A 22,614-nucleotide genomic window follows, 5' to 3' on the forward strand; every position below is an offset into this window, starting at 1 on the left:
GTATCCATCCATTAATCCATTATATTTCTGACATAATTAAAAGTAAATTGCAGACATCAGCATCCTTCCCTCTAATTATTTTAGCATGTATAGTGTTAATTAGAATTCAATATTCGTTTCAAGTATTCTTTTAATGTCAAAAAATTCACCTACAATGAAATGGACAAACGTTAAGTATAAATTTTCTGAGTGTTGACAAATGCATACATCTATGTAGCCCAACCACTAATCAATATATAAATCATTACCATCACCCTGAGAAGTTCTCCCATGACCTTTCTAGTTATTACCTGCTCCTACTTTCCTTCAGAGGCAACCACTATTCTGATTTTTTTCAACATAGATTAGTTTTACCTCTTCTAGAATTTCATATAAATGGAATCACACATAGTATGCAGTCTTTTTTTGTAGATTCCTTTTATAGCATAATGTTTTTGAGATTTATACATGTTTTGTGTACCTATAGTTCATTCCTTTTTATTGCTGAGTAGTATGCCATAGATGAATACACCACAGGTTTTATTTAACATCTATGTCTATTGACGGACCTGGGCTGTTTCCATTTTAGGTTATTATTAATAAAACTGCTATGAATACTATTGCACAAGTCTTTTTGTGGATATGTTTTCATTTCTCTTTAATAAATAACTAGGAGTGGAATTGTTTGGTCAACTGTCATGTTTTTAATTTCCTTGTAGTTCTTCCTTATCACACCTGGATACATTTTCGGATAAACTTATTGTTGTTGCACCCTATCTTGCTGTTTTTTCCCATCTCATTTGCTTTCTCTTGATGTGTACTTCTTTGCTTTGTTGAGTCTATGCATTCTTGCATCCTATCACGATTGTCAAAACAATTTTTAAATATTTTTATTTTCTAGTTCTTAAGGTGAAATATTTCTAAAAAGCATACTATTTACTTGAGATTGTAGGTTAATATACTCATTCTTTTATTTGGCAACATTTTGTCACAGATTTCATATTTCTTCGGTGTTTGTTTGTTTGTTTTACTTACGCTTGAATACGGAGAGTTGGAGGCCACCACGTTTGCTAACTGAATAGTTGAACTGCCTTGATTCTACTCATTATCTGAGTTAGAGCTAATAGCAAGTGGATGGGCATTGTTACCAGGACAATTCCCAATTTCTAGGAGATATACGTGGATATGTCAGGTTGAGGTAGAAATTCCTCTTATGCCCGTGTTGTGTTGTCTGATCCTCTGAGTTAATGTAGCTCTGGGAAAATCCTCAGCATTGGCAGCAACTGTGGAGTTTTTTCTCGCTCGTACCTTTACTGCTTTGTTTGTAGGGTTGGTACACTGCAGGTCTCCATGGAACCCTCCCAATTTCCACTAAACTTCCTGCCTTGCAGGTAGCTGTTGATTGCAATCTTTTCAAAGTACAAAGATTTTGGGGGATTGGGGGAGGAGGACTGAATCAATTCTCTAGCCAGCACAAAAAAAGCAGAACACCTAAATTGAGGGATGGCTGCCTAGAATGTCGCGTTCACAGGTAACTGCTGGCCCAGCAAGGGCAGTCAGCAGGAGAGAGAAAATAGGCCTTTTGTTCTTTTCTTTAGTCAAGTGGGGCTCTCCTTTTTCATGGAGCAATAGAGTTAGGGCAGTCATTTTTTTCTGCAGGCTAATCTATCAAGTTTAAAGATAGTGAGAACAATTTTAGAATTTCAATAAGTGCTTGTTGTTCAATCTTGAGTTTTAGTGTTGTTGTGAGTTTCTTTATTTTTCTGTGTCTTATTGAGAAGTTGGAAAATACAGCATCAAAAGTTGCTAGTCTAATTTCATTTTAAGAGTGAGTTTCTATAAAAAATATCATGTACTAAATCTGAAATCAAATAATAATAGCAACAACAAACACATGGTACCTACTGTATGCTGGTCACTCACTGTTCTTGAGTGTATATACATACATAAATATATACACACATATATAAATGTATAATACAAATATAAATATATACATATATGTACACATTTAAATGTATGTATGCATAAATGTATATGTGTATATAAAATATGTACATGTATAAATACATATGCCCATATATATATACTTGTTGAATAAATTAGTTTATTTCTGTGTAGTTCCTTCCTAGAATGTGAATTCTTTGGGGACAGGAATCAAGTTCTCATTTTATAGCACTGGCATCTGACAAAGTGTCCAACCTATGGTCAGTATTCAATAAAATTGAATTAATGGTCACATTGGTAACTGGGCTGGATATTTAGCTGACAGAGAATGCTCAAAGAAAATGAACAAAATCATTTTCTCTTCATTTCTCTTACTGTGTTTCTGTCTCTCTCTCCAACTCTTTGTCTATCTCTCCCTCTCTTTTTAGTTTATGAGTTATTATGGGAATTAAATGTACTTTGAGGTGATTTTTAAACAAAGATGTATAAAAAACGATGACTGTTAAAAAGATGGTTTAAAAGAAGAAATTTTTTAAAAAGATGACTAAAATGTACATGCTGATTGATTCAGTGAGACCTATACTAGAGGAGCAGGGTACTCTGGAGGCCCTTATGGTGATATATAAACAAACAAATCATTAGGTAACATAACTAAGGGCCATAAGGGTAGTATGAATCAAACACTAAAGGGAAAAACCAGGAAATCTTTCCAGATTTGCAAAACCTGTGAGGTAGAATGCACAGATGTTGAGATGAGAGGCAATCTGAATCCCAAAGAGATTTTACCTTCTCTTTCAGCTCATTGCTGGTGAGTGGCTCACCTACAGTTAGTTCCCACTAATTTAGTCTGGATTAGTCTGAATACTTTCCACATTTTCATGTTGCTTCCACATGACAGATTTCTTCTGGAATCCTAGAAAGAAAACCCTTGAGGCTGGATTCAAGTTCATTCTGCCTGTTCTGAGAGAAATCGTGTCTTTGGAAGAGAGGATTCCTAAATGCCCCTCTTGGGGCCAGTGACGCTGAGTGGAAAGGTTGCCTCACTGAGATCCCTTTGGACAGGACTTGCATCAGGGACGGTTCTGAGCAGGGGCTTAAAGAATCCCTCGAAGTCAGGAATCCCTCAAGGAAACTTATGGTCATACATTTTCTTTCTTTCAGGTCTCTTATTTGGTGTGATGTGTACCTGTATGGCTGCGGCTGCATCCCTCCTGGGGGGTGTTGTACAGGTAATGAAAGAACGAAAACAGGCATTTGACTTCATAGTAACTTTCCCCCCACTCTCATTTCTAATGTCTTCCCTAATCCTCCAAGCCCTAATGCTGGCTTTTAATACCTAATGCTTCACTAATACCGGGTCCCAACTAAACATACAGGTAAAAGTTCAACCAAAGTCACTTTCAGAAGGGGAAACTATTAAAACTAGTAACGGGACAGTGACAAGATACAGTGTGATAAAATTAGAAACACTTCTAAGATCCAGATCTGAGAATTTATGATCTTGAAATAAAAGTAGTAATAATAATAATAGTACAAACAATAATAATGATTAACATTTATGTAACAGTTACTATGATCTAGGTACAGCCCTAAATGTATTACCTCATTTAATCCCCATCACTTCTCTAAGAGGTATTATAATTAATGTGCTAATTTTCCAGATGGAAAAACTATGAAGTAATCATCCCAAAATTGCATAGTTAAAGAGTGATGGAACTGAGATATAAACCCACCTTTACCTATATTCTAGCTATTTACTGCCTCCTCTATGTCTAACTCCCAGTTCCATAAAATACCAGCACTGGAAGGAACCTTAAGGATAATCTTTTTCAACACCTTCATTTTGTAGTTGATTACAGAAAAAAGTAAAAATACCCTCCTCAAGTTCTCACTGTTAGTGGCTGATCCGTGTTTATGACCCAACTCTCCTGAGCAACCCTTACTTCTTTCCCAATTGTCCAACTCACAAAGCAGCATCAGATAAGCACATCTTCAGAGTCTACTTCAGCCCTCTCAATCTACCTCGTGTCTTTGTGTAATATGAACATCCTTTAGATTTTCTTGTCATGACATTGGTTTTCAATAGTGTGGTTTAAATGAAGAAATGAATGAGCAAATAAATAGTAATCCCCAAAGTTTATAGAATGACTTCTAGTTCACAGAGCAGCGTATCTTACTCCATCCTTCCAATGACTGCTTGCACGGGTTCCGTTATTTCTATTTTAAGGTTCAGAGAACAAGTCCTTGGAGGGGCTAAGTGACATGGTAATTCACTTGTCTACATAAGAGAAGTTGTGGGACTAGAAACCCAGTGGACTGTGTAATAAGCTATGAATGTACCATTTTGTCACAGACGCTTGACAATCCCTTTACAGTGTCGAGGCACTGTGATATCTACCCATCCACACAGAAGAACTAGCAAATTGGTGAGCTTTGTCTTTAGGACCTGAGGTACATTTTTTAGATGTATTTTCCCATTCATGGGACTTACATTTTCAAGTTGTCTCTGAGGCCTTACACTCCATTGATTTCTCCCCTTTATTATAATCGGTATTTACTCTTAAGGAAGTATCATCATGTCCAATTGGTGACAATTTGAATCACCAAATTGTTTTCTTCTTGAGATATTTGCACGTCAAGCTCCTTTGCAATTGACACATGAGAGGCTCCAGAATAGGCAAGGACCAAAGACGGTGGAAACCAGTGTTTCTAGCAAGGAGACAGTTGTGAGTGATGCACTCACCTGCTTGTCTGAGTTCAGATGCGTGTGCTGGGCCCACTGTCTTGATTGGTCAAGATGCGTGCCATGCAGTTCACACAGGTCAGGAGATGCTGGTAGGTGAGAAATGAACACCCGGACCTTCTGTTTCCTAGGAGAGGTATTGGTCTCCAAGGTGGCCTACTCATTTCTCGGAACACATCTGACTTTGATGGGTAGAGAATGGCAACTAATTCTCCTATTTAATTTTTCAAACAGCTTTTCTCTCCTGAATTTAAAGGAACAATGTCTGTATTCAGATTTTACATATGGGATGGAGACAGGAAACCAAGTCCCATAGTGTGAGGGATAGAGCCGGTTTAATTTCATGGTCCCCCAAACCACTCCATACCCATGGTGTGTGCTTATGTCTGGTGCTGGGGAGGCATCTTTAAGCCCCTTAAACAAAGGTCTTTTTAATGTTTTAGTTTAGGATTTTACAAAGTGTGTTCTGGAGAACCTCATGCTATGACATGCTCCAAGAAAGAAAATTTCTAAAGTCAAAAGACTTTGGAACATGCTGCACACTGCATTCCACTCTCAGAGAGCCACAGCACACATGAGCATATTGAAGGCTCTGGGAAATCCTACAGCACAGAAACCTGTTTCACTTGAAATATGTGACCCCAGAACCATAACAGAGTGAGTGGTGGAGCGGGGACGGGGGTGGGGGTCAAATACAGCTGCGAAGATCTCCTGTTTTCTAGTGACTTTGCAGAGCTCCCTGGGAGGAGGGTCCTTCTTGACAATCAGCTAATTCTGCTGAGAGCTGTTAATGACTCCCAGGCACATTTTTATCTCAAGAAAAAACTTTCTAGGCATCAAAATAGCTCAACAATCAAATGGCACGTCTCAGGAATCAGAGCTCACTAACAGGGTAGATGACATTAATAGCAGCAATAATAAGATAATAACAGTAGTAGTCAGCATTTGGGGGCCCATATCATGTACTCTGCAGTGCTTAGACATTATTCGGAGCTTTCTCTTGGATTACATATAGAATACTCACCAAAATTAAAAAACAACAACAACAACAACAATAGGAAACAAATATGATAATCCGCACTTGATAGATGGGAAAGCCAAGGCTTGGCAAACTGTCTTGCCCCGGTCCCATAAGCAACCCCAACCCCAAAGCACAAAGCTATTGTCTTCTCCTTGCAGGAGTGGCTTAGTGGGTGGGCATTGAGGAAGAAACTGAAGTAGATGAGCTTTAAGTCTTCCTCCAATTAAACATGCTTAATGCCAACAAAAAGAAAGGTAAAAATTAAAATTAGTTTGGTTTATATGCTACAGAAATATATATCTTTAAGTCCAGAAAATCTTGGATTTTTTTCTCCTTTTGACCATGTGAAATTCTTTTTTTTCTGAAGCATATTGACTAATGACTTTATAAGAGATTGTCAATTTTTTCCCCCACAGGGGAAGATAAAACCACCTTTGCTAACTTATTGACTCTCCTATATAATCAATAGTAAATTAGCATCCAAATTCAGCAACCCCAGCAACTATGAATTATTGCTATCAATCAGCCAAGATTCTTGGAATTGCCTAGAATATTAATTTAAGTATCGATGCTGGGGGACAAAAGGAAGCCTTTACTTTTATCTACCTCCATCTCGTAAAGGATATATCTGAGGCATTGACTTCTTTAAAATTAACCTGGAATACCAATATAACAATGCATTGCAGCCCATCTTTCTGAAAAAAATAACTTATATTACAGCTGGAGGGTATTCGAAGGCCCCTTGATCCTATACCTTTATTTTTTATAGAGAAAAAACCCTGAAGTTTAAGGATTATGAGTTAATAAGAGAAAGTTTACCAAACCCCAGTTATATGTGGTAGGGCCATAATTAGGATCCAAATATTCTGACTTTTAATGACAGACTTTCAAAACCTTCTACTCCTTTAAACAAAAGCAGGAGGACATTATGGTAGTTTGTGTTCTTGACTTTTTTTTTTTTTTTTTTGAGACAGAGTCTCACTGTGTTGCCTGGGCTAGAGTGCCGTGGCGTCAGCCCAGCTCACGGCAACCTCAGACTCCTGGGCCTAAGCGATCCTCCTGCCTCAGCCTCCTGAGTAGCTGGGACTACAAGCATGTGCCACCATGCCCGGCTAATTTTTTCTATATATATTTTTAGCTGTCCAATTAATTTCTTTCTATTTTTTTTGGTAGAGACGGGGTCTCGCTCTTGCTCAGACTGGTCTCGAACTCCTGAGCTCAAACGATCAGCCCGCTTTTTTTAAACTGCTTTTAGGAGAGAAAATGTGGGTTTTAAAGACAGAACAATCTGGATTTATATCTCACCTTTGCCATTTTCTAAATGGAAACAGACCTTTACTGTGTTTTTTGTCAGTTTTTCATCTACAAAATTCAGTTAGTGTTACCTATTACAGGGTAATGGTGAGGGTTAAATGAGGTCGTTTTTCTAGCGTGCCTGGATAGGTTCTTCTTTACCAGGTGGTGCATAGGTGGAGCCTGATGAACATGAAGTTTACGTAAGATATTTAGAGCATTCTGATCTCAGTCCCCTGATGGAAAAGCTCTGTAGTTGAATTGATGGCATTAGATAGGGCTGCATTGAAAGCAGTTTTGTGTGTGTGTGAGCCCGTGCAGTGAGTGCAGGTACGTGTGTGGACACATGTGCACATGCTTGCTTGCATGTCAGTGCATGTATACTTTCAGTACTGTTGGAAGGACATGGTGCAAGCTTTTCTATTGGCAGAGAATTAGTTTAACGAAAGTCCCTTGCCAATAGCCTAGAGCCTGAGAGACATGGAAGTATATTTGTCAAGCTCCCTCAATTTCCAAAAAAGAGAGAGCCATAAGTATGGGAGAGAACAAAATGGGATTTGAAGTGTCTGATGACCTCTCCATAATGTCCCAACTTAATGCTTCGGTATCCTGGAGGTGTTCTGAGTAAGATGGCAGGGACTAGGTAACAGACAATTACTGTTATCAAAAGGGTAGGATTGTTCAAAGTAAATTAGAACAGCTGATCAGCTGAGTAAGATGGGGAACATAAGTTGTAGATGTATTTATTTGGTACGTGATAAAAAAGCTTTTTGATAAGATCGAGAATATAAACAAATCAATGAGTTCTAGCTTGAACTTACAGCCAAATCCAAGTTACCTGTGTTTCCACTATACATACATATACACACACATAAATGTACATACACACATATCCACAGGCATATGTATTTATGTATATGTGTGTGCATGTGTGTGTGTGTGTATACACATATATATATATTTTAATGCAATGCTTATCACTGAGCCCAGAATTGAGAAATGACTTATGGAAAGCACATAATTAAGAAATGCTACAGTCAGGACTAGGATTCAATTTCATCTCAGATCCAAGAGAGGGATGGTGTCAGTAGGCCACAGATGCAGTGGAGGTAGGGGGCTCATCTGGTCTGCTTTGTCCCACAGGCTGCCCTCAGCATCCACGGCATGTGTGGGGGACCAATACTGGGGTTATTCTCTCTGGGAATCCTATTCCCTTTTGTGAACTGGAAGGTAAGGATCCCACATCCCCCTTCACCATTCCCAGCTGAGACTGGGCACAGCCATTTTCTCTCTCCTCTCCCTCCTCTCACTCCTATTTAGAAAGGCTATTTGTCTTTGCCAGGAAAAGAATCCACAGTAGAATCAAACAGAACCTGAGCTCTCCTATCTCTGACTTCAGTGAAGTCTTTTTAGAAACAGAAAGCAAAGAAAGGAAGAGGTAGTCATGAACTACCATATGTCGTGCCATCAAAGCTGACTCTTTAAGGTTTAAATTAAGTCTTCTCTAAATCGAGGGCTCACAAAATGAACTTTAAAATAGATACTAAATTCAGGAACAGTTTAGTTGAAACACAATTTTAAAAATTCAAATTTAAAAAATGTAAATTTCATTTTTTTCTATATATAGTTACAGAAAATTATAACTAACTTTATTAAATTAATTAACTAATTTATGTAGGGGAGAAGGAACGAGCCTGGGATATTCTGACAGCTGGATTTTCTTCGTTTTGCTGGGCTGGCAAGCTAATAGCATATATTCAAGTAAATATTGGTTGCATGACCGTGTAGTAAGTATAAATCAAAATGAACATTTATTTGGAAAAATAATATAATCATACTTCTAAAACTTTTAAAATTTCATAATTTTCTCAATCTAGCAAAATTGCCATCCACACATTCACATGCATGTATTTTTAGAAAATCTTTAGACTTCAGAAAACTTAACTTTATGCTTATTTATGTATATAATATAGGGTAATCCTTAAAGTCCGAGTCACCTGATTAAGTCCCTGTGGCTACCTGACCCTATTGACCTCCCTTCTAGATAAACCTTTGGGGGCTAGGTAAAGAGAGTGATGGGGAGTGAGCGTGTAGGTATTTGCAGCACTTCCCCTGTGGTCTTAATTAATCACTTTTCTGATATTGGGGTTGACAAAGATATTTATGTCCTCAGAGGGACAATGTGAGAGAAGACAATTTTCTAGCCACAAAAAGCTATGATAAGTTAGGGTATACTTTAAAACAACTAAAAGAGTGGAATTGGAATGTTTCTAACACAAAGAAATGTTAAATGCCTGAGGTGATGGATACCCCAATTATCCTGATTTGATTAATGCACATTACGTGCCTGTATCAAAACATCACATATACTCTATAAAGATGGCCAACTATTATGTACCCATAATTAAATATGAAAAAAATTTTTAAAACCTCTGAGCTAGCTACCTAAAATCTCAGTGCACTGTAAACATTAATTTGTTATCTATGTTAGTACACTACAGTCCATCTATTTAATCAGGAAAGCCACCTTGTTCTAGATAGAGGACAGTAAATATTATAATTTTTTTATCACCTCTTCCTTTTTCATTGTTCATGGCTGAGCCTACTGGCTAATCATGACTCTCCTTCCCACAGAATGTGGATACAACCTCAGAATCTGTTTCAATGTGGCTCTCCAGGCAGCTACTATGGATCAACCAGGGTTGACCCTTTAGTTGAAATCCATCTGCCTTTTACTAGTAGGCCAGGGGTTAGCAAACTATATGCCTCAAGCCAAATCTAGCTAGCCCCTGTTTTTGGCATAGCCTGCAAGCTAAAATGGTTTTGACATTTTTAAATGGCTGGGAAAAATTCAAAAGAAGAATAATATTTTATGATACAAATATTACATCAAATTCAAATTTCAGTACCCATAAATAAGGGGAACACAGCCAGCCTCTCTTGCTTAGGTATTGTCTATGATTGCCTTTGTGTTAATAAAAGGGGGGAAAGTTGAGTATTTGTCACAGACACTGCATAGCTCACAAAGCCTAAAATGTTTATTATTTGGTTCTTATAGTTGAGATTTGCAGACTGCTGGTTTAGATGAAGGCACAAGTATGCAAATCACACACATTGATTTCATTTCCCCAAACAATAAAGGAGAAAGTATTCTGCTGCTCTTATCAAGGACTCTTTTTTTTTTCCCCCTGAATAAATGGAGAAGCCAACAAGTTGTTTTCTCTCACAGAGAAGACTCAGCTATCCAGTGCAGAGCAGAAGCATCAGATGTTATTTTCCAGTGGTCCTGCCTGGTCTCTGCTAGACTGTTCTGTCTCCTTTACAAGATAAACGACTTGTTGACTTTCACTGTTTATCAAGAAATATAACCCTCAAATGACAGGACTACTAAATACACTTGCTAGTGTATACACTCAAACAAAGAACTCCAAAACCTGTGAATCAGGGGACTCTGCCAGAATCACTTGGGAAGAGAGATGGGAGTAGGAATTTCTGTATAGTACCTGCCAATGAAAAAATGATGGCATTGTCTCCATTATCTGAAATTTCCCTTAAATCTGAAACTCTCCTATGGAGAATTGAGGTTTCAATAGCTTTTTAAGTAGTCAGAGGAAGAAACCAAAAAGAGAACAAAAATTCTTGCTGAAAATCTAAATATAATGATCACTACGAAATTCTCCAGTGTCTTCATTTAAGAAACAAGTTACTCCTAAATAAAACTGCATTGTGGGAGTTGAAATGAAGGCAGTTTGAGTGGGGTTTTTCCAACACATGTGGCCAAGATTTAGGCTGGACAGCCAGAATCTCTGAGGCATAGAACTCCTCATCGCCTCAACAGAGAGGTTTGTCAAATCTCTCATTAACTATTTTTTCTTCTTCATTAAGGGTGCGTTAGGAGGTCTTCTCACTGGAATCACCTTGTCATTTTGGGTGGCCATTGGGGCTTTCGTTTACCCTGCACCAGCCGCTAAGACATGGCCCTTGCCTTTATCGACAGACCAGTGTATCCAATCCAATGTGACGGCAACAATGTCTCCAGTGCTATCCAGCAGGTACGCTGACTTTAGATATGGCGCTAAGTCCCACAGAGTGGGTCACTAGACTCCAGGAAGGTGCATTCTTTAGGGATAAGTCTGAGGAGACATATCATGCTCCCCTGTGAGAATCGCTCTGGGCAGTTCCCAGGACGGAAGAGGGCCATGTAGGGCTCCAGCATTCTGCAAATATCCCTTCCTCTGTATTCAGGCATAAAAAAGTGAACTTGGAAAAAGAGTTAATTGGTGGTATAAGTACAAAACAGAAAAAATGTGGAGGGTTGAACAATAGGTGGGTGGGTATGAGGACTATATGTCCTGAAAAGAATAAAGGATCTGAGAAGAAGAGGTTTGTGGGCAATGAAGAGGATGATTATGGAGCCGAGTCAGGAGTACTGCTGTGGACCTGTGGCTTCTAAATCAAACTACATGAACACAGGGTTTAACAAAGGATTTCCTTTTCTATTTCTGGCTGGAGTAAGTGATCAAAGATATCACAATACAGCAGATACTATGGTGTAGGAGGAAGATCGTGGCCTTTGAAATCTGAAATACCTGGGTTTTGATTTTTGTTTTACCATTTATATACTCTTTATCTTTGGACAAGTTAGTAGCTTGTCACTTCTTGAATTCTCAGAGCCCTTGACACAAAATCATAGGTATTAGTACCTACTATACTGGATTTTTGAGAGGATTAAATGAGATAAGATATACATAGCCATTAGTACTATAATTGACTTAAATAAAGGTCCATTCTCACATTCTAATTGCATGTAGGGAAAAGTCTAGAAACGTAGGATTTGTGGTTCTTGTATCCAGAGAGGTACCTCAGTTTGGAGTAGACCTTTTCTGATTCGTATCAACGCTCTCCCTATACTGGTTATTTCCTCTGGGTCCAGCATTCTAAAACTTGCCAGATAATTTGGCAAATAACATTTATGAAGATCTCTCTAGGCCTGGCATAGCCTCTCCTTTCCATTGTCCTTGTCAATCTTGTGGCTAGTTTCATCATTAAGAAGCCAAGAAAAGTGAAAATATCCTATTTGTCCTATTGGTTTCCTCCACTTCTCTCTCTCTTTCTTCTCTTCCCTTTTAATCCAATAGATTCTATCCAAGCACTTGCTAGGATTATTTTCCTGAAGCACCTTTCTGAACTCATGACTGCCACATGGAGATAACTTCAATCATTCTGTGCCTACAGAATAAAGAACAAACTTTTTATCTTGGAACTAAGTATCTTACAAAACTGGAAGCTATTCTATGGTTCCAATGTTATTACCTACCCTTCCCTTTCTACTCTAAATTCTGTCTCTTCTACCTTATGTATACTCTACTCTTTCCCACCTTTGGGTCTTTAGTTAAACTATAATTTTTATAGGAATGTTTTTTAATCTTTATTTCTACTCTCTCCTAATCTGTTCCTCTTTCAAGTGCCAGATTAGGCCCCCACCCCCAGTTCTTCACAAAATATATTTTGACTTGGATTTCAAATAGGCACTCCATTATCTACTTTCATTTGCCTCTGAGTTTCATTTTTTCCATAAATTTTATGGACAAACAATATCAACCTATTTGTAGTTACCAGTCCACCCCATGCTGTTTCTTCTCTCCTGCCTGTACTTATTCTATTCTCTTTCCTTGGAATGCCAAATCTTGGCCCTGACTACCCTCTTTGTTCAATTAACTACTAATTGTTTTCTAAAAATGAGCTGAGATATCATCTCACACATCAGCCTTGATTTGATACTCTTTCTAAATGCTCCCATAATCTTTTGCTCCTATTCTACCAAGGCGTGATCAATCCATTTTATGACTGTCTGTTAGTTCCTATAGGTTTTGTGGTTTTCTCATCTTTATATATCTTTTTTTATATCTCTAATGTCTGCATAATTCCTAGCACTAAATCTGGGTTTAATGCACATCTGAAGGATAAATAATATAGAAGGAATGGAAGACATAGTCCTCCTTGCAATAATTATAGTTATAATTCAGTATATACATTGCAATATTTATAATTCAAGTATGAATTGGATTGAGTGGAATACAAAGAACAAATCGTCTATAACTGATTTTTTTTTTAGATAAGCAAATGGCAAAAAGTTAAGCTTTGGGGTTTTGAGGGATTCCAGGCCCTAAAATGAACCCTGGGAAGTTATGTCACTGTGGATCATAACTTCAGAATGCTTGAAACTGGTGACATGTCCTGTTGTCCTCCACAGACCTGCGATAGCTGACACTTGGTACTCGCTCTCCTACCTTTACTACAGTGCAGTGGGCTGCCTAGGATGCATTGTTGCTGGAGTAATCATCAGCTTCATAACAGGTTGGTTATAATTCCTCCCTTTGGGACCAAAGAAGATATGGGCTACTTCATGCATTGGTGGACTAGGTGGTTGGCTTTTTTGGTTTGATTTCAGGTGCACCATAAAAAGCCTTCTTACCAGAGAGATATGTCTACTTTCTTCAAGGTGACATACAAAAGCATCTCCCTGATTATTATATATCTGATTATTAATATATAACATATATTAAAATATCTCTCATAATGTTATAAAAAACAAATAAGATGCTTTGACTGACACATGGCACCCAGAGGCCTGAGTATGAAAAGTTCTCTGTAGTATAACAATCGGTAAAGAGGGTTTAACATTCAGAGTGGTACTTTTCTCTTGTCTCAGTAAGAGCCTGGAGTTTTTCCCTTAACTGTCTTATGATCTCATGAGGTCAGCCTTTGCTAACTTGCTAGAAAAGCAGAGGAAAGTCATACTATTGCTTTTGCCTATGTTGTCTTTTGGAGGCCACTCCTCTAGGGTCCTGCAGTTCTCTACAGTGAGCAGCTTCACTGTGAGCCATTTTTGGTACCAGTGTTTACCATCCGCGCTTTGTGCCGTAGTCTCTCTGGTGGTTCACTGTTCTTTCTGCACCAGAGCCTGTGAGGGATTGGTAGTGGTGGTGAGAGTGTGGGATGGAATGGGGTGGAATAGGCACACCCTGTACTCCTGTTCCCTTGCTCCTTGGAGTATATATTTTAGCCAAATAAATTATTAAGGTATTCTACTTTTCCATTTCCATTCTATACCCATGAACAATGGGTAGTCAGCACAAAATCTGAATGACAACATTTCTGGTGACTGTGTACCAGAAATGTTATGTGCAAGGTCCAATGCCTTATTGTCCTGGGCATGATATCACTAGCCAGTCACCTAAATTTAAGAAGATCTTGGGTATGATAAGGAATAGAAAAGAAACTTTGTAACCCCAGTCTTTCATATAATAATTCTCCAAATATTTTTCATTATATGGATGGTTTCAAATGAAAGATTGTTTATTCATTTTGTTTAGATTTTTGTCTTAGTACCCTGATGACAGAGGAGGCTTCCTTGATCCTAGTGGGATACAAGTAGGTCTATCAGTGCAGTGGTTAGTCACCACTTAGAAGAGAGCCAAAGTTTCAGCTGCCTGAACGTTTCCTTCCAAAGCAGGAAATGTGTGTACATGAAATCCTGTGCCTTGCCAGTTTACGTATTTTCCAGATGTGCACCAGAATTGGAATATTCTTGTGTTGATGCAGTAGCACTTATATTTGGATTGAAAATTCTTTGGCATCTTGAACATGAACAAGTGTTCTAGTATCAATCCCTGTATTTTATTTTTCTCTGAATGTCCTAAGTCTTAGTAAAATATCCTCAATACCAAAAGGGACACTCTATCAGAGTCTAATTATGCCTCCAAATCTTCGGAAACCTTATTGAACCTGGCCACCATGTGTTCTGGCCTCCTGGTCCCTGTCCTCCAAATAAGGCCCCAGTGCTAACCAGATGCCCTCAGATTTGGTCACTACGGGGCCTTGACAAACCTTCTTAATACCCACGGAATCTTTAAAAAAAAGTCTTAAAATGTTTAAATGTATAATAGTGTCAGTAAAGAAGGACAGAGGCTTATTGTGGGCTTGTTCTTCTGATGTCATATTTTATCTTGATCTTGCTTGGTCTTAATAGGTGATGATTTCAATTCTGCTTCCTCTAGATAATCTAGCATCTCACAACATACTATTCATGTTACTTGTATATGCTGACAAATGGAATCATGGCTACGCTGATTAGCACTTTCAGAGTATAGTAGACTATACTCATCTGAATCTTACCAAATTTTTTTCTCATTTACCAAAAGGCTACAGGTCTCAGATATAAAGCATTTAGATATTAGCCCATTATTTTCATCTCTTAGATAGAGGTTTAATAAAATAAAACTAAATCTAGCCTACCACCTGTTGTTTTTTTACTTTATAGAAACAGCATGCCCATTCTCTTATTATTGACTACAGTTGATTTCACTCTGCAAAGGTGGAGTTGAGCAGTGGCAACAAAGACCTCATGGCCAGCAAAGCCTAAAATATTTACTATCTAGCCCTTAACAGAAAAAAAATTGTTGATCCTTGTCTTGGATCATTGACCTTGTCAGAGAAATCTACTAGGTTACTTTCTAAATAGTCAGCAATTGCACAGGTCTATATGATAATCTGATGTAGCTCAATTGTCTTCAAGATTTCAGTTTGCTGCTGAGAAATCTAATTCAATTCTGATTTCTGATTCTTATATGTGCCTTACCTTACTTCATTCTCTCTCCCTTCTGTCATACACAGAAAACACATATACACACACCCCTTCTCTATCTGTTGAAATTTCATTGACATTCTTTTATTTCTAGGCTTCTTAAATTTTATGTTCTACCATTAAATCCTTTCCACTCCTAACCTGGCTCTCCGGACTTCCAACTTAAGCATATGTCTTCTACATAGGGTTTTGGGGTTTGTGCTTTGCACAAGTGTGTCCAGTAGAGGATACAAGTAGGGGATGGATTCTATTAATAGGTTTCACTTCTGCACATGGAATCAGTACCTTGGCATAGAGTTGATTCTACTCAGAGGAAGGGGAGCCTTCTTCAAATTCACTCAAAGTTGCAGTACAACTAGTGTCCTTTCCTCTTCAAACCTGAACTCATTTTCTGAGGATGAACTCATCCTCAGGAAAAACCCACTTCTCTATAGGAAATGGTGTCACCCCCCTTTTTCCTTTTTCACATATTATGTCCATAGTCCCATAGTCTCATGACAAACCGGATCTCAACCAGTTTTCTCAACAGTTCACTGATGCTCAATCTCCAAGGTCTTGCTCATGAAAGAGACTATAAGCTCACAGTTGAGGGTAAATGCAGAACTTCCAATTTGAGAATTTGAGTTGCATTTTCATTTTTAAGCTTCATGTCTGTGAGAACCATAGCCCTATTTTGCTTTACTGTCTACTCTCTCCCAAAAGCATTTTTTTCCCTAGAAGGGAACAGAATCTAAATCCATATGAAGCAAAGATTTCCTTGTTAGCAAACTTCAGGTTCGGCTCATAGAGACAATAGATGACTTACCCGTTGGAGTGTTTGATACTTTTGTGGTCCAGAGACAAAAGTCTTCTCTGTTTGAAACCCTGAAAATGGTTTTGTCCCAAATTAAATTCTGATTCTTAAATTCTAATTCAGAGTTTCCCTTGGATAGAAGTTTGAGGAATACCTCCTCCCCCACCCGCACATAGAAACATATTAAAGCAAATGGAATATTACAGGCTTTAAGATCACATATATTTAACTAAACATAAGTTCCGTCATTCACTAGACTGTAGAAAAGTTCATCATTTCTTTATCCACTAAATGAGAATAACAATATGTACCTAGTTATTGGGGTTACAGATAAACTAGGTATAATGTGCCTAGTACGTAGAAGATACTAATTGATAAATATTTTCAGTAGTAGTAGAATTCTCTTTGGTCAAATGTCTTTTGTCAGGGTGACATAAATGTTAGGGAATGTATTACTTAAATTTCAATTTGAAAATTTAAGAATCTACATTTTTTTGTTTATTTCTAGAAAGAAATTTGAGAAAAAGTTTGTGGACGGACACAGTAGCTGGCACATAGGGAGGAATTTGATCAGTGTGCATAACCAGTACTCCACTACTCCCTCTAGGGACCTTTAGACTAAACTGGCTATCAGACTAATGACTATCATTGAATGAGATCGACTATTAGTGAATAGTCATCATGACACCAAAATTTGCAAAAGTTTTAGAAGGAGGATATAATCAGCCTCTAAATTTTAGTTTGAATATCAATACAACTCTTGTTCCCCTTCAGTATGTGAAAGAATGAAATTTGAACAAGTATGTTTTAAGGATAGGAAAGGGAGGTGTGGAGAAAGTCTAGAGTAGCTGGGGAGGACATGAGGGTATTGCTTGTCCAGATATTGGGGTGAAAGAAGAAGAAACAGTAAAAATACTCTAATTTTACAAATACCGAATATATATTATTTGGCTAAAAAATGTAAGAGCTTTTTGAAAGGAAGACATTATATAATTCTGGATATCCCTTCTGTTGGCCTGCACAGGGTACTAAAAGAGTTTTCCATGATTGATACTTAAAAATAAATATGTTACGTTCTCTCTGTTTAACTCTACAGCCATGAGCTTGCCTGACCTGACAATTTGTGGATATTTAAAAACTGACTCCCACCCCTTTCGGCAGTTAACCAATTTCTTCTATTTATTAACCAGTCAGGCTTCTTTTCATCCTTACACTAAAAGTAACCTACTTCTCAAGCTGACAGTGTTTAATCCTCAAAGGACATCCTGGAAGCCTGCAACCATCTAATCCATTTGTTCTTTTGTTTATAGGTCCCGAAAGAGGCGAGAATATTCAACCACTATTAATTAGGCCAGTTTGCAATTTGTTTTGCTTTTGGTCTAAGAAATACAAAACACTGTGCTGGTGTGGAGTTCAGCATGACAGTGGGACAGAGCAGGTGAGCTGATGTTAGAGCTTCTAAAATACGTACTGATTCCCCTTTTGCCCATTTGAACCAGCTGCAAGGGTGAGTGTGGGGAGGGAAGGCACTGAATGTTAGAACTGGAAGGAATCTGGGTTTCAACCTCAGAGTTATGCCAGCCGATTAGCTTTTAAGCACATAAATATGTTGATAGGCAAATGTGCCTTTGAGGTGAATTATTGGGTTTGTAAGTGATCAATTTCCAAAGTTCCTTTTAACCCCTGTGAAAGTGAATTCTAAGAGAAATATAAAAAAGAATAATAAAAAAGGAAGAAAATAGAGGGCAGAGTGTACTATAATTGTTAAAAACATAAACTTTAGGGCTAGACAGCCCCGGCTTAATCCAGGTTCCAGGTCTCACTTGCCTTGGGTAAATTACTTAGTTTCTCTGAACTTCTACTTTTCTTATCTGAGAAGAGGGGGCAGATTACGCAGAGCAACATGGACACAAGCATTTCTAGTTCCATGGGGTGTAAATATAAAGTAAGATTCACTGGGGGAATTTACAGGCAAAGCAGCATCAGATGGACCTAACTCTCCAATTCCCCCAGCTCTCTTTCTCCCACTAAGAAGTGTGTTTAGGTCAGGCAGGACTAGAGACACTGTCCAAATATTATTAAGGTCTCGTTCACCAAAGACCACCAAGAACAGCCTGTAGCTACACGAAATTGAACTTGGTGACTTGAGGCAGCGGAACTGGGGAATGCCACCCTTCCCAAGAGGGAGGATGGATGTGCCTTTTGTAAGGTTTGGACTCCCTCTGAAGGATTCTGAAAGGGGTCTAGGGAAGCAGAAAATGAAAACACGGCTATCTGGAGCAGCATTGGTCAATAATCACTCAAAGGGTTGCTATGGAATTTGAGAACTGCAGGATATTGGGAGAAGCAATGTTTCCCTTTAAGTTTACAGCTGGCCTTATCAGCATCTGTCCTCCCAGCTTGATTAACGGCAAAAGTATTACTTTGTTTTTTTTTTGTTTTTTTTTAGTTCAAATTTATTTTCACTCTTTTAGTCCCGGTCATTTTATTCTTTTAGGACCCTGGGAGAGGGGCTCCTAACCCATATCACATTACATATATTTCTGAGTTGTCAATAGCTCTCCTCCCTAGAAAGCACCAGAATAGCATGTATATGACATAAAGCAGAGTTTGACGCTTATTGCAGCAGAGAGCACCACCTTGGCAGAGGCTCAGAATGGGGAGGTTAGGTGTAGGTATCTAGAGGGTTCTTAGCTCAAGTGATTGAAGGCCGATCTTTAAATTCAGGGTTCTGATCGCAACTGGGCAAAACTGTGATGTGAAAGTATAAAACTGGAGAACACAGCCAGGTGAGGGTCCTGAAGTCAGTCTTTATAAGTAAACAGTGGTTTGATAAGCAAGGAGTTTGCCCCATTGAACAATCTATAATTCTGAGAAGGGAACTGTTTACTTAGGTGGACGATTTATTTTGCTGAGAAGGCAGCTGGCTGTATCTATTGTTTGTATCAGTGAATTCTGAGGAAGTTCTAGAAACAACAGGTCAAGTTATTTATTGGTTTACGGACTTATCTTCCTGGGTAAGAATTTCCTGGAATAAGTAATAAATTCTGTTAATACATGTGGCTTCAGTTCTCAAGGCTGAGTTGAGAGTGGGAGGAAATACTCAGTGTGTCACTATTGGGCTCCTTTGTCAAAAAATAATGTTGAGAAGCCTTCAGGGGAGTTTACATACAGGTGCCCCAGTTATCAAGAGACATTGCTGTTCACAGGTAGAAAGGGGCCACCACCATCTGAGATACAGGTTTGTTTCTTCTCATAAGGTATTAATACTATCTCACAGGATGGCTGTATTCAAAGTGAGATGTATAAATTTCTTCATGCAACACATTTATTGTAAATGCTCAATAAATTGTTCTTTTTTGTTATTATTATCATTAGAAATAGTACCTCCATGGATTATCAAAGTTATTAGTTAGGAAGTGTCTTGGGTCGGAGTTGTTTGCATTTCTTTTGTATTTATATGTCATTTTTTGAAGGGAAGGCCTAAGCAAGATTCTCTCATGTTTATCTGGAATACTTCAAGATTGTCTCATTAATATGTGTCTTTCCATTTTCTCCAGGAAAACCTTGAGAATGGCAGAGCCTGGAAACAAGGAGCCGAATCTGTCTTACAGAATGGACTCAGGCGAGAAAGCCTGGTCCATGTTCCCGGCTATGATCCCAAGGACAAAAGCTACAACAACATGGCGTTCCAGATTACTCCCTTCTAAGAAAACACATGTGTGCATGCACACACACACACACACATGCACACACAAACGTACCCCACATACTTCTTGCCTATTTGTTAGTAAACTTGTGCAGTTGCCATTGCTACAAGGATGTCCAATGTCTATTTATACTTATTTATAACTACAAACAAAATGGCTGTTTCTCAGGATATTATTTAAAAAAAACCCAAATTTCAGGTGACAATAAATGTTAGACCCTGACATTCCTGACTACTTCCTTCTTGAATAAATTAGGAATAGATTTAATCACCATGCAAGGAATCAAATCTCTTTGCTTCGTGTCTTATTAAACTTCAGGTCTTTCATTTTAATAGTTTTTTAACCATCAAAACATATTGGAATTTAGGGGCAGACGGGGAAGAGGAATGTGCATGTTAAATGTTCCTCTGTCACTATTTATAAAACAGGTGAATGATATTCACCCCAACACCATACCTCACACATACGTAGACACATTTCATGCCACCTGCCACCCTCCCCCCATCCTGCAGCTGCAACTGGAACACTTAACTGCCATTAATTAACATCACCTCACTGCTACCGTTCAGCCCTCTTCCAGTCATTAATTGTCATTAACAGACCAGTCATTAAAAATAATTCTGCTAAGCACAGAAGGAGAGACTGGTATGCCTGGTTAGTGGGAGCAAATATAACTAAAACTCTGCTCCCTTTGTGCTGTTAGTGCAGTATTTTTTCTTTCTTTAACTTTCAAGTGAAAAATTGACTCGGTTCAACACGAAGTCTGCAGTCTTTCTCCAGGGCTGGGTAAAGATGGAAGGAATGACCTACAGAAGGCTGTTACGATAGCACTGTATAAAAGAGCTTTGAAAATAGCTTACCAGTCCACAGGAGATTTCCCCAGCCATAGCGTTCTTCTTTGCTGCAAAATGCATTGCCATAGGATTTATATTAGTCTGCTCACTCAGCTCACATGTGCAAGCTCAACTCCCTGCATTAGGCACAGGTGACGGAAGTAAAGATCTGAACAGTCGAACTCTAGAAAGTAATTTTTAAAGTTCTGGAGCAAGAAGGTATTTCAAATCAAAAACTGAGTTGACAAATGAAGGGGCAGTGAAAACTTTTTAGAAGAAGCATAGAAATGAAATACTGAAAAGAAGCAGTACCACCAGGTTTGGGTGAGAGGACAGATAATAAGAAACCAAACCAATGTTTGGAAGTCAATATATTACAACAGATGTCAGATACAGGTTAAGAGTAAGAGGCCCAGAAAAGTAGATCAGCAAAGTAGGAAGAAATGGCTCAAATAGGCAAGAGTTAAGAGTTCCAAAGGCTGTGTTGTATAAATCTTACTCAGGAAGAGAAGCCTTCTTTTAAGAAGCATGAGATAGGGGAACATGTATATCACCAGTATTTATTATTGGCTAGAGAAGATAGAAAAAAGGAACAATCAAGGAATTAAAACAAACAAATCAGGAAACAATCAGGAATTAAAACAATCAGGAATTAAAACAAACTGGAGTTTATAAACCAGAGCCCACTTGCTGCCTTCTCTCCCTCCACTCTCAAACAGGAGAGGAGAATAGAGGGAGAGAAAGAAAGAATTGGACTGTGGTTTATAAAAAAGAGATGCAAAAAATACATTTGAGATAAGAAGGAAAGAAGTAAAATGAGAATACATTTAGAAAAATGTCTCAAAATGAGAAGGAACAGAATTTCCAGAAACACATTTTTTTTTTTTTAAATCCAGGAGAACGAGTTAAGCCATTGAATTGATAGGTGCAATTATTTTCCAAATTATTCTAGACATTCCTATGAATTTATTTTAGGTGAATATTGAAATCTGGGCCCAACCTAATTGACTCAGTTAATACCTTATGATAGGGAAAGAAAGAAAAACAAACAAGCAAACAAAAGCAACCATCAGTATGAGAATTAGATTAAGAGTATGCATTAGATACCTGTGTATGTATACATATGTGTGTATACATATGTATATATATATGATTTCAATATTGTGATCTTTCACTTGGAATTATACAAAAATAAAATATGTCATATAGTTTTTCATTTCACTCACAAATTATCCTAAAAACATTTCACTACGTCAAAACTTTCCCCAGAGAGCTTTTTAGGATTCTTATTCTTATTTAATCCTCAATTCTCTTACCTCGAATGTTATCAAAATGCCATACAACTGGAAGATACTAATATTATCATAAAAATGGTTTTGTCTTCTTTTGTGTAATGAAATCTATGGCATAGGAAGTGACATTTCAGGAGATTTTAGAGGTCAGTATAGAGATTCCTCCCATTCTTCTTAATTGCACAAACATGAAAATATCCAAGGCTCAGGTAGAGAGCAGATGGGAATCCACAGGAAAACTATCTTCCACAGTGTATAAAAACTGGGCTCATTGTGTGGTGATGCAGAAGGGAACTGTGAAGTGCACAGTGGATAGATTCGGCTAGGTAGTGACAGCATTCTGCTCCTACCCTCAC

The 22,614-nt window shown here is 38.1% G+C and overlaps 1 protein-coding gene across 1 annotated transcript in view; it reads left to right on the top strand.

Moving 5' to 3' along the window:
* The window catches only part of SLC5A12 (solute carrier family 5 (sodium/monocarboxylate cotransporter), member 12), a 52,921-nt gene extending 32,776 nt beyond the window's left edge, over positions 1–20,145 (top strand). The window contains exons 10-15 of the mRNA XM_012649604.1: positions 3,088–3,155; positions 8,127–8,213; positions 10,869–11,035; positions 13,237–13,340; positions 17,734–17,861; positions 19,984–20,145. Of these exons, the coding sequence (XP_012505058.1) occupies positions 3,088–3,155; positions 8,127–8,213; positions 10,869–11,035; positions 13,237–13,340; positions 17,734–17,861; positions 19,984–20,133 (704 nt within the window). The 3' untranslated portion in view covers positions 20,134–20,145. The remainder of the gene's footprint in view (positions 1–3,087; positions 3,156–8,126; positions 8,214–10,868; positions 11,036–13,236; positions 13,341–17,733; positions 17,862–19,983) is intronic.
* Positions 20,146–22,614: the final 2,469 nt, after the last annotated feature.

The sequence above is a fragment of the Propithecus coquereli genome, unplaced genomic scaffold (assembly GCF_000956105.1).
Source record: "Propithecus coquereli isolate 6110/MARCELLA unplaced genomic scaffold, Pcoq_1.0 Scaffold30, whole genome shotgun sequence".
NCBI lineage: Eukaryota > Metazoa > Chordata > Mammalia > Primates > Indriidae > Propithecus > Propithecus coquereli.